General features: G+C 37.2%; 1 protein-coding gene across 3 annotated transcripts; it reads left to right on the top strand.

Annotated features, from left to right (window-relative positions):
- Positions 1–719: 719 nt before the first annotated feature.
- On the top strand, positions 720–9,828 carry LOC138179871 (uncharacterized). Of its 3 annotated transcripts, none has more exons than XM_069113095.1 (7): positions 720–1,017; positions 1,793–2,305; positions 3,808–4,041; positions 5,192–5,349; positions 5,642–6,042; positions 6,766–6,843; positions 9,398–9,828. In XM_069113095.1, exons 2-7 carry the CDS (start codon positions 1,934–1,936, stop codon positions 9,538–9,540), a joined length of 1,386 nt encoding a protein of 461 aa, XP_068969196.1. In that variant the 5' UTR covers positions 720–1,017; positions 1,793–1,933; the 3' UTR covers positions 9,541–9,828. The 3 variants fall into 3 exon arrangements, with proteins under 3 accessions (XP_068969196.1, XP_068969197.1, XP_068969198.1); XM_069113096.1 differs by lacking the exon at positions 720–1,017 and adding an exon at positions 1,143–1,278; XM_069113097.1 differs by lacking the exon at positions 720–1,017 and adding an exon at positions 1,415–1,713.
- Positions 9,829–10,300: the final 472 nt, after the last annotated feature.

Here is a 10,300-nt window from a genome sequence, read left to right as displayed (position 1 = left end):
ATCTCTAAATATCGTATACCTATTTATACTCTATTCACTATAATTATACTATATTTCGTTACACGTATAATTTATATAAAATAACACGCACATACGAAATAAAATTTTCTTTTATAAAAATGAATTGTTAAAAAGATTATCGAAGTTTCTATTTTGCACATTTATATATATATATATATATATATATATATATATATATACACATGTATAATTATATCGAATTATAAACCTTTATTCATCAGTCCAACAATTCGATGAACTTATATGTTTTATGCCAAAAATAGCAACTACGTAATGAAGATTTATAAAATATCGAAGATGAACAAGTATCCAACTACGATTCTTACCTAAAATGTTTCATCAAGCAATTGTAAGTAAGAAGTATCGCTCGTTCATAATTCAATACTCAATTTTAGCGTAATAGTTTGTATTATTTTTAGCAAAATATTGATATTCCATTATTTAAACTATTCGATAGAAAAAGAAAACTTTATTGGAAAGGTTTGCGTGGATCCGCTCCTGCTGTATGCCACTACTACCTCAGCATCGTCATCACCATCTCCCTGGCTCCTCCGTAACGGATAGGCTTCACCTCCAGAACGGAACTCCAGTCTGCTTCCAGTTTCTCCCTCGAGAATGCTTGTTGACTTAGTCGGAGTTCGGCTCCCACAACGCGCGCTTCGTGGCCACTCCACTGACTTGTCCCATCAGAGAACTGGTCCATGCTCTGACAGAAAATATCATTTAGTATCGAAGATCTTGGAACAACTTGCATAGTGTTCGTTGACCTTCGCTGCATCGAATTATTCGATACGAAAAACATTCTCTAAGGATACAAAAAGACTTTCGAATCTACTTCGCAATTGTGTTTTGTTATAATTTTGATAGTGTTTATAATTAAAGTAAAAAAGAAAGAGAACATAACATTATCGTTAGAAGAAGTTGATACGAGGAAGAAATGTGTGGCAAGCAGTATCGTCGAGATATCGAAGACAGACAATGATCGATACTTGAAAGGTTCATTTATTATCATGATTAAATACAAAGTCATAGTTAATATTCGTATAATTCAATGTTAAATCGATTACTGTAATGTGCACCGTGATACCTGTTTTTACAGGTTTTACTCTGGTTTTACTCAGTCTATGCTTCACTCTACTTACCGCTGACCCTGTTCATAATAATTAATGGTGTTAGACTCCGTGAATGCCTGCGGACTGGTCATGCCTGGCTCTCATACAGAATAGGCTGCGGTTTTATTTGCTTCCATTAGCACTGGTTATTTTCAAAATTGTTTGTAAAGAATTTTTCTGCGGTAAACGTTTGCTTTAAAAATAGTTATAGCCTATTGTTATAGTAATTGGGAAAATGATGAATTCTTTCTCCACGTGTATTTAGTTATAATACAAGTATCAGTTTTTGAATATTGTTATCGCGATTGTTATGTTATACTTGTAGCGAGATGATCCAAGAGCTCGTGGTGGTAAAAGCGAGATAAATTAGAAATATCTCATTTACGTCATAATGTAAATCTTTAATTTATATAACTTCCCAGAAGGAAATGTAAAAATCGTACAACGAAGTACGACGGAAGAACGAGTATACAATGTACGGTCTATATTTTCTTCAAGAGAAAAGCAATTTTCCATTTGTTGGTTTGATTATTAGCGACGCGCGTTAGTGCGATTTCCAAGCAGTCCCTGATTAAAACCGGTGCTCACTTTTACCCAGGCACTAAATCTAATCAAATGAACCGACAAGGCTTAATTACCGAGGCGAATCGTAATTACAGGTGTGCCATTCTTCGGAGGAAAGGGAGGCGGGCGCATAAGGATGCGCTTACGCAGGAAACGGTGCATGTCCCGGTGACGCTACAGAAACTTGGAGCCATACAGAGCCATACAGAGATAACCACGGAAGTACGGATGACGCGATGAGACTGAGCCCGATTATCTTGTCGTGGGCCACAGCGAGCTGGCTTGGTCCAACCGGAACTACGGCGATACGAGCTCAAGCCTCGAAGGACTACGAGTTGTCGACTGAATTCTTCCTGGTACCTAGCGACGTAGCGATGGACAAGAACGGTCTGGCCAGTGTAGCGAGTGTCATCAGCGTTCCAGCACCGAACAGGACGGTTTCGGTGTTCAAAATGCCTCCTGGAAAGAAGAGCCAGGAGATCGAGGTCGATACTCGGCCGTACTCGAGGTCCTTGCTCAGACAACGACCCTGGGCTCTTCCTCTGGCGGCCCTCAGCGCAGCCACGATGCTCCTCATGGCTGGCTTCGAGGTTTTCGTACTGCTCAAGGTCGGTTCGTTTACCTTTACAACCAACCTTTTTCAAACCGATCTCGGTCGATCGCAAATTCAACCGAAGATCAGAGAAACGATAGCGAACGCTGGTGAAAATAGAGGAACGTACAATTTATTTATCAAAAAACAGCGTTTATAAAAATTTCGTTAAATCCATGCGCGGTCGATCCTAACTTTTCTCTCGTCCATTGTAGATTACTTGTATATCACGTAATCGCTTTACGCTTCTCGATGGTTTTTATTTAAAAAATCCCCAAAGGTATTTGTAAAAATTATAAATATAAATCGTGAAGGGTATTATTTTAAAATGCAAGCGTCGTAGTGACATACAATTTATAATTCGACGGTTTCACTACCGGAAATAGAGCGCAAAGACGTTTTGTTTTACAGGAGCTAAAAAAAGCGGGAAGAGCTTGTTACCAATTGAACCGATCGCGTGCGATAGCGTGAAACGTATTTTCGCGGTCGTATAAGCATCTATAATTGAAATTTGAGGAAGCACCGGATTAATAGAGCTTAGAAAGAAACCTTTATCTCTTTTCCTCTCGATAGTACGTGGAAATGTATACAAGAATTTATGGTAATTGTTTTCGTTCATACTTCGACAAGCTCCAATAACCAGCACGCTCGTAATTTCGCCGAGACCTAGGCCTAGTTTGCATGTCGACTGCCTATTTCTCCTAGTCGTGTCGTCTGCTCGTATCGATACACTCCATTGAACAGGAGCCACCAGGAAAGCCTTTGATAGCTTTGATGTCTATACTATCTTTAATAGCGTCATTATACTGTCAAGGATTTTAAAGTTGATCGTCATTCTCTCAAATTTAAATTGCAAGACAGGAGGGGTATTCCCGATCAAATGTTTTCAGAACCAATTACTGCTCGTCCTTTCTCTTTTATTTAATATTCTCACAAGTGAGAATTGAAATATTAGTGTAAATCAAAGCAACAATTAATTTAATTCACTTTATCAAACATATGCATGTAGTTGCATGCATCGTCAAGGGTTCCATGTTTACTTTAACAGATACGTATGGCTGCTTTATTAGTTAGTCTAATTGGTGAAATTAACCCGCGTAATTATAATTTATCTATGTATGATTATATCGCGGCATGTAAAGATTCACTTTGCGAAAGGTCTGACACGCAACAATCCTTATCGTATCTTTTTAGCTCGTCGAACATTAATAGTACAAACGCAGATAAACAAGGAGATTTTACCTTAGAAACATACATTGAGATACTTTCTGTTTGCCATATCGAGGTTTCCTTCGTTAAGGAAGAAAAATTAGAGCATGCTGATTTTCTCGCGTGAGACGCTGCCGTTTACTACTTACTTACATTATTCTCCCAGAATTTCTGTCCTATAAAATCGTATATAATGTAAATTATGTTCTTAGAATACGTTTCGTCAATACCACAGAAATAGTCGGTGTAAAAATTATCTTCACCATAAAAATACATACAAATAACATAACATTTAATGAAATTTTCCAGGCAAGGGTAACCGCGCCAAACAGACGACATTTATTTCTGGGACAAGCTCTACTTTTAGGCCTTTTCCTCCTGGCAGGACTCTCAGCAGCAGCTTCCCTCAGTCAAAACCCTCTGTCCTGCGCTGCATTTAGATTAGTCGGCTTACCTGCTGCTCTTGTATTTGCAGCCTTGCTGGTTAAATGCGTGTTCCTGCTCTCATTAAATAGTGGAGTTTATCTACCAGCACCTTATCAAGTAAGTTTGATAACGTTTCAGAATCTTAATGCATTAGATTGCAAAATACATTGCAATGTAAGTACAACGTAAGTTTTCCATTGCGTAGGTAAGATGACTTCAAAATTCATCGATAGGAAAGTAAACTTAATATTTTTTCGACAAAAGACGTCTCCCTTTTTTCTCTCACTGTTCAATAATTTTCTATTTTACAATTTACTTACGGTTGAGTAATACGTCATTTCTAAAGTGTAGGGAGAAATCTTATTTTTTGTAAAATTAGCCAACAGTTCATTGTGCATACTATTAAAATAGGGAGCGTAGAATCTATTATTTCTATTGCGATTCGTAATTTGTCTAAATTTATACGTCGTTTCCAACGAAAGGTAGACATGTTTCTTTAATTTTGCATAGTGTTACTTTCTATGCCATTCATCCAATGTCTGACCGTAAGGCGATTGAAACACAATCGAAAGTTCTTGTCCTAGCCAGTGTGAATACAGCTTTAGAAAACGGCTCGCAGGAACTCGTGGAACAACTCTCACGAAGGATGCACGGGATTTTTCTTATTTCGTCGTGTCGGAGATCCGGATGTCGATCTCGATCGACTATTTGTACGTGCGGGACGGGATCTGAATGAAAAGTAACGCAGTAGTAACGCCCGCTACTAATAGCAGTAAATGCAGCTGTTGTGGTCGTTAAGCATGCCTTGCCGTTCGTTGAATAATATTAATATCTCCGACATTTTCTGCCTCGCCTAACGGATTCAACGGATTTTCTTCTGTTGCTTTTTATCGATAGGTGTGATTATATGCATCGAAGGAAGCGACGTTAAAAACTAGAAAGCAATTTATAAAATAATCTGTTAGAAAAATCAACCGCATCTCTTTTCCTCTTATAATAATTCTTCGTTTATAATCGCGATCGTTTAATAGAACCTTGAACATGGCGGGGAACTGCTCGTTCATCAATAAATTATAATGTGACGGACAAGCGTTAAGAATGTTAATTAAGAATGCCATCGTAATAATTACAGCGATTCATCGTTAATCGGTCAAAGCCCGATGCCCATTCAATACATTTTTCAAGACTCTATTGAAATACAGCTTATATACGTGTACCACATACGCGAACGTTAATATATGGTGTATGTTCGTCCTCTGTGTTACAGGCACTAGTATTGGGATTCGCCGTGCTCGTGCAGGTAGCTATCATTGGACAATGGTTTTACGGCGAGCCACCTACGGTGGTTCAGGTACAAAATACAGGACAAAACTCTCCAATGTCCTGTTGCAAAACTCCTCTTGGACAGATAGTGGCTTCCCTCGGGTAAACTTTTGAAATGTAAACCTCTTCCATCGACAATATTTCACGGTTATAAAAATGACACTTGCTATCAGGCTATGAATTGAAATTACACCGTTGCAATGGAAAGTTGTTAGAAAATATTTCCAGACTTGTACGATTCTAATCTTCCTATAATTCGAAGGAAACTTATCCGGCTCTAACACGCTATCGGTATAAAAGCGAAAGAAAGATAATTTTTCTAAACCTACAGAAACGTAAATTCCGAATGAAATTTTGAAGGTGACGCATTGAAGATCGGACGATCGGTTTTCAGATATCCGGGCGCGCTGTTGGTTGCAGTAGCTTGTTTAGCAGTTCGAGCACGCGGCGTTCGAGACAACAACCGGGAAGCAGCATTTATTGGCCTGGCTGTTGGTTTATCGCTTCCGATTTGGATATCGAGTGCGATCGGTTCAGTGGCTGCCTCGACGGAGAGTGACAGAGAAGCCTGGCTAGCTTATGGTTTATTGACTACTTCCCTTCTCGTGTTCCTGACGATGTTCCTGCCGAAGGGTCGGCAGTTAGCTGCCCTCGGTCGAGAAGCTTCCGCAACGGTGATTCGTGATCGAGACGATGCTTTGAGCTCGCTTCCTGGCAGCCGTTACTCGCCTTCCTTCTTCCACTTCAAGCCAGCTGAAGCTTCTTTAAAGAGAAAGATGCATTATCACAGCGGCGGTACGTTCATAGTTGTGTACTCTTTGGCTTGTTACGTGTATGTAATTGAAGACATTTTCACCAATTAAAGCGTTACCGCTAAGCTATTTATTAACGCCTCCTCGGCGTACAGAATCTGTTAATAACGTCGTTAATTAAGAAAAACGAAAATCACGATTATTTAGCCAAAATCCATATCGTAAAGTTTTGTTGTAGCAAGAAATTTCGTATTACTTCGCTTTTTTTTTTTGTTTGTTTACTTTACGAATGATACTTTCCAAATGTTGAAATTGAGCGTCGTGCTGATTTCACTATGTTTCTTTTATCAAACGAGCAAATTTCACCTACGTTTTCATGCACGCATCCACCGTTTCTTGTAGCTCGCTTAAACGTCGTTCCGTTTCGATCACTTCGCACGGTATCAGCGTGTTCGTCATGTTTTATCCATTTCAACCGATCGTAAAACTATATACGAAGAAAGAAAATGATTAATTAAAGTTTAATTAATACAGCGAAGCTATTGTACGTGCGTACGTGTTACGACGAGCTATTAAAAAGTAAAATTTAAGAATTAAAATTTTTCTTGCGTGTAAACAGTGTTAAATCTTATACGGTTTACGACAGGAATGTACGTTAAAATTATATCAACTCAAATTTAATGAAAATCAATTAGTACTAATTGTTAGTGTTTTTACCATTGGTATAATATAATAATGCACACATTATTGATGCCTTTGATTGCAGATCGCGTGGCATTAGTTTCATCCGCTATACCTGGATGCACTGCCTGCAGGCATGGTGGAAGCCCCATATACTCCGACGGTAAGTCCCTCTAGAAATTAGCTAATTGTAAAGTATCAGCATTTATGTTTGTAACAACCTAAGCTATATATCATTTTAGTTGCAGAGCGTTAGTTTTATTAGAAAATACAGATTAGGAAGCACGTAATTAAAGGAATAGCATGAAAATTTATACAATAAGATATATACATTGTCGGTAATACACAGAATATTCGCGCTATTACTCGCCAATGTCTCTCTTGTGATACATGAAATATATAATTTATTGTAGTTCTTCAAGGGAAAGAAAATGCAATTTTGTCGATGTACAAATTTTTCTACCGATAGAACGATTAAAAATTCTTTTGTACAGTGTTTTAGATATCGGAACCTAAAGATCTTTCGATATTATATTATCAATAATTTAATATGCCTAATGTTTAATCGAGCTAACGCTAGGCCAATGGATACATATTTTATTTAAATCGAACATACCAAGCACAAACTGATAATTTTGGTACCCGATCGTAATCGAGGAAGAAAAATACCACAGGTATTACAGTAGTCCCGGAAATACCTCAGTTGATTCTCTCGGTAAATTCCCCGTCCAAACTTTTCCTCCGTTACGGCGTCGCCTCTGGCGACCTTCACCTCGAGGAACGAACGAACGAAAGGGAGGAAAAACCTCTTACTGGAAAGGTGGAGAGGGAGAAAGTTTCGAGGCGGAGGTCAAGCGCTTCTCCGAGAATTAATGTGGAAGGGGAAACAAATCCCGTTAGATCAGACGACGCTAGTTAATCGGTGACCTGTTGTTGGTGGTGGCTGATTGAACTTTTTTCGACAAAGGAGAAAACAAATTCTCCACTTTCGTAGGTAACAGCTGGTCAAGATTTTCCTCTAAATATAACATTATTGGAGCATGAATCATCGAACGTACATTGTCATAGATACCGCTTTAAATTACAATTCGGCTTTCGGTATCCAAATTTTGTAAATTAGATCGTCTGGATGAGAAAATTTTCGAATAGAGGAATACTCGTTTTTTCTTATAGCGATACCTGATACGAAAGATAAAGGGAGTAAATAAGAGTTTTATTTAGAAAACTGATTCTTAACGCTTTGATCCAATTTATCCCATGCGATTGATCCATCAATAAGGCAACAAGGTTTGATAAAGTTAGCTTTTATATAGATAATTAAGTATTGTTTTTACGCAGATAATATAATATGAAGGTAACAATCTATTATCTTAGAATACGAGAAGAGAAAAACAATTCTATAGTCGCGGTTGCCATCGATAAAATATACTGTACGTAGCTACTTTTTGGAAAAAGAAAATTTAAATTGTCGAATTATATCTCTTTTTAAAAAGGAAACGTTTCAAGTAAATGTGTTAGCTTCGTAATATATCTCTTTATCGTAATGTCCATTATTACGAGTAGGGCGTGGATTATACTACATATTGCGAGGCAGAGGTCACTAGCCTGCCAGGCATAAACCATCCGCTCGTTTATGACACCGGTTCTAGTTATCATAATATTCAGCTACATCGTTTTTCAACCTTTCGATTAAGTTTATAAATCAATTGCCGTTGCGTAAAAAGTTTGATTGAGATTTCGCTGAAAATATTCTTCAGTTTCTTACGAAACTGCGATCGAAACTGTTTCTTACGATATCTGCTTGTCCTTTTGTATCTCTCTTTTAATTTGAAGGAGCAAGGAAAAGTATTATCCAATAGCTGATCAAAGGAGATAACTAAATTCCTGTCAAAAGTCTTCTTTAAACGTATAAATCTTATTGCTACATATCACGGTCACTTTCTAATCTCTTTACTACGATAATAATAAGTCTTAATATCCAGCTATTTATCTAATAAAAGTTACAAGTATTTGTACTACATCGGTTTCGAATTTCTAAGAACCTTTTCCACGATTCCAAAAATAGACATCTTATTAAAAGTTACTGGCCGACTTTTTGTGTTTCCATTGGTACTTCGTGACAACGCAATTTCAAAAATAATAAAATTACTCTCCCGTAACAAGAAACTTTCGAATAATCACAAGTTTGTGAGCAACGTGACAGGTGTGACCCACTTTGAAATACGGTTACGTGTACGAAACAATTGTGCCTCTGCTTAATGGAGATTTTGTGTCAGCATTTCGCACGTAATCTCCTGAAGCCTGTCATGAATATTATATTATATGCAGAACCTAAACACGGTTAAAACGAAGATAAAATGATACGAGTACGAATAAAATATAGAAATGTAACACCAAATATAAATACATTTATCGTGAAAATTACGCTCTACTGCTTAACACGACCGGAAGGATAAGCGAGCACGCGACGTTTTCATTGTTACCGGAAATTAATAATGTGTTTTGGCAGGACGTAAAAACGGATAACAAATTGCCACCCAGCTATCAAGTTTCTTAGTCATATTTTAAAAATACGTAAATTCTATTCCTATGAGAAATAGAATTTGTGGATAATTTTTAAAATTACTTTGATAATATAATACAAGTCTTCGCTGACTATTTCCACGATTATGAATGATCGTTACACGAATTCATTGAGAAATAAATATATTTTACAGATGTTCATGCACCGATGGAGACGTTCGTCTTACCACCAGGCATGTATTTGAGGCCGGAAGACGCAGGAAATTTGTACACGACTCTATCAGCAAATCCGAACGTATTCTTTCAACGAGCAGCTCATCCCGGGATGATGTATTGATAATTTTCCAGACACACATTCGAATAAATGTCCGATAAAAGGACATTTATTTTTTTAAAGGACATGCTTTTCTACATTCTTAGATTAGATAATCACGAGGCGGACTTCGTTTTCTGTTCGCTTGTTTTGTTATTGTAAATAATGAAACGTGTAAGCTTCGTTGGAGATTTTTCTATTAGCTTCTCTCATTGTGGAAGCTACGCACGATTATTTCGATAACAAATCAAAATATAGCAACTGGAGGCGAATTTCGCAAGAAATTATAATAAAGGTACGATCCATTTTTTATATGTCTTTTTTTTTCTTTTCATCATTATACCTTGATTATCGAGATTTCAATAATACCCACAAGGAAGATCATGCGAATAACGCATGGATGAAATTGTTGCCCTCCTCTATATTAGAATTCAATCGTACATTACATTGAAAACAATTCTTCGTTTCTTTCTTATCAATGACTCATTTCCTCGCGATTATCTTCCTTGCGGCTTTTTCTTATTGAGGCGCAGTTAGCTTTAGATTATACCGCACAGTGAAACACATCTAAAAGCTTGAAAAACTATTTAAAGAATGCCAGATATATAGTTATGTTTTATAACATAATATTTACATCTTCTACCTAAATGGTAAAACGAAAAGATTATAAACATTGAGAACAATATCTAGACAGATTTATAGTCATTTTTATAATATTCGCGTATCTTTCAAGAAGGCTGTGGCGTTATTCAAATATACTACACTACTGTTTACACATGGTTAT

This window comes from Bombus flavifrons, chromosome 5 (assembly GCF_040668555.2).
Source record: "Bombus flavifrons isolate JBK064 chromosome 5, iyBomFlav1_principal, whole genome shotgun sequence".
Lineage (NCBI taxonomy): Eukaryota > Metazoa > Arthropoda > Insecta > Hymenoptera > Apidae > Bombus > Bombus flavifrons.
This window is presented reverse-complemented; position numbering and strand designations above follow the sequence as displayed.

Bases quoted from the DNA above. Each gene is read 5' to 3' on its own strand.
- LOC138179871 (XM_069113095.1), top strand. From the start codon at position 1,934: ATGAGACTGAGCCCGATTATCTTGTCGTGGGCCACAGCGAGCTGGCTT. The intron at 4,042-5,191 runs GTAAGTTTGATA...TCTGTGTTACAG, and splicing joins ATCTACCAGCACCTTATCAA to GCACTAGTATTGGGATTCGC. The intron at 5,350-5,641 runs GTAAACTTTTGA...ATCGGTTTTCAG, and splicing joins CAGATAGTGGCTTCCCTCGG to ATATCCGGGCGCGCTGTTGG.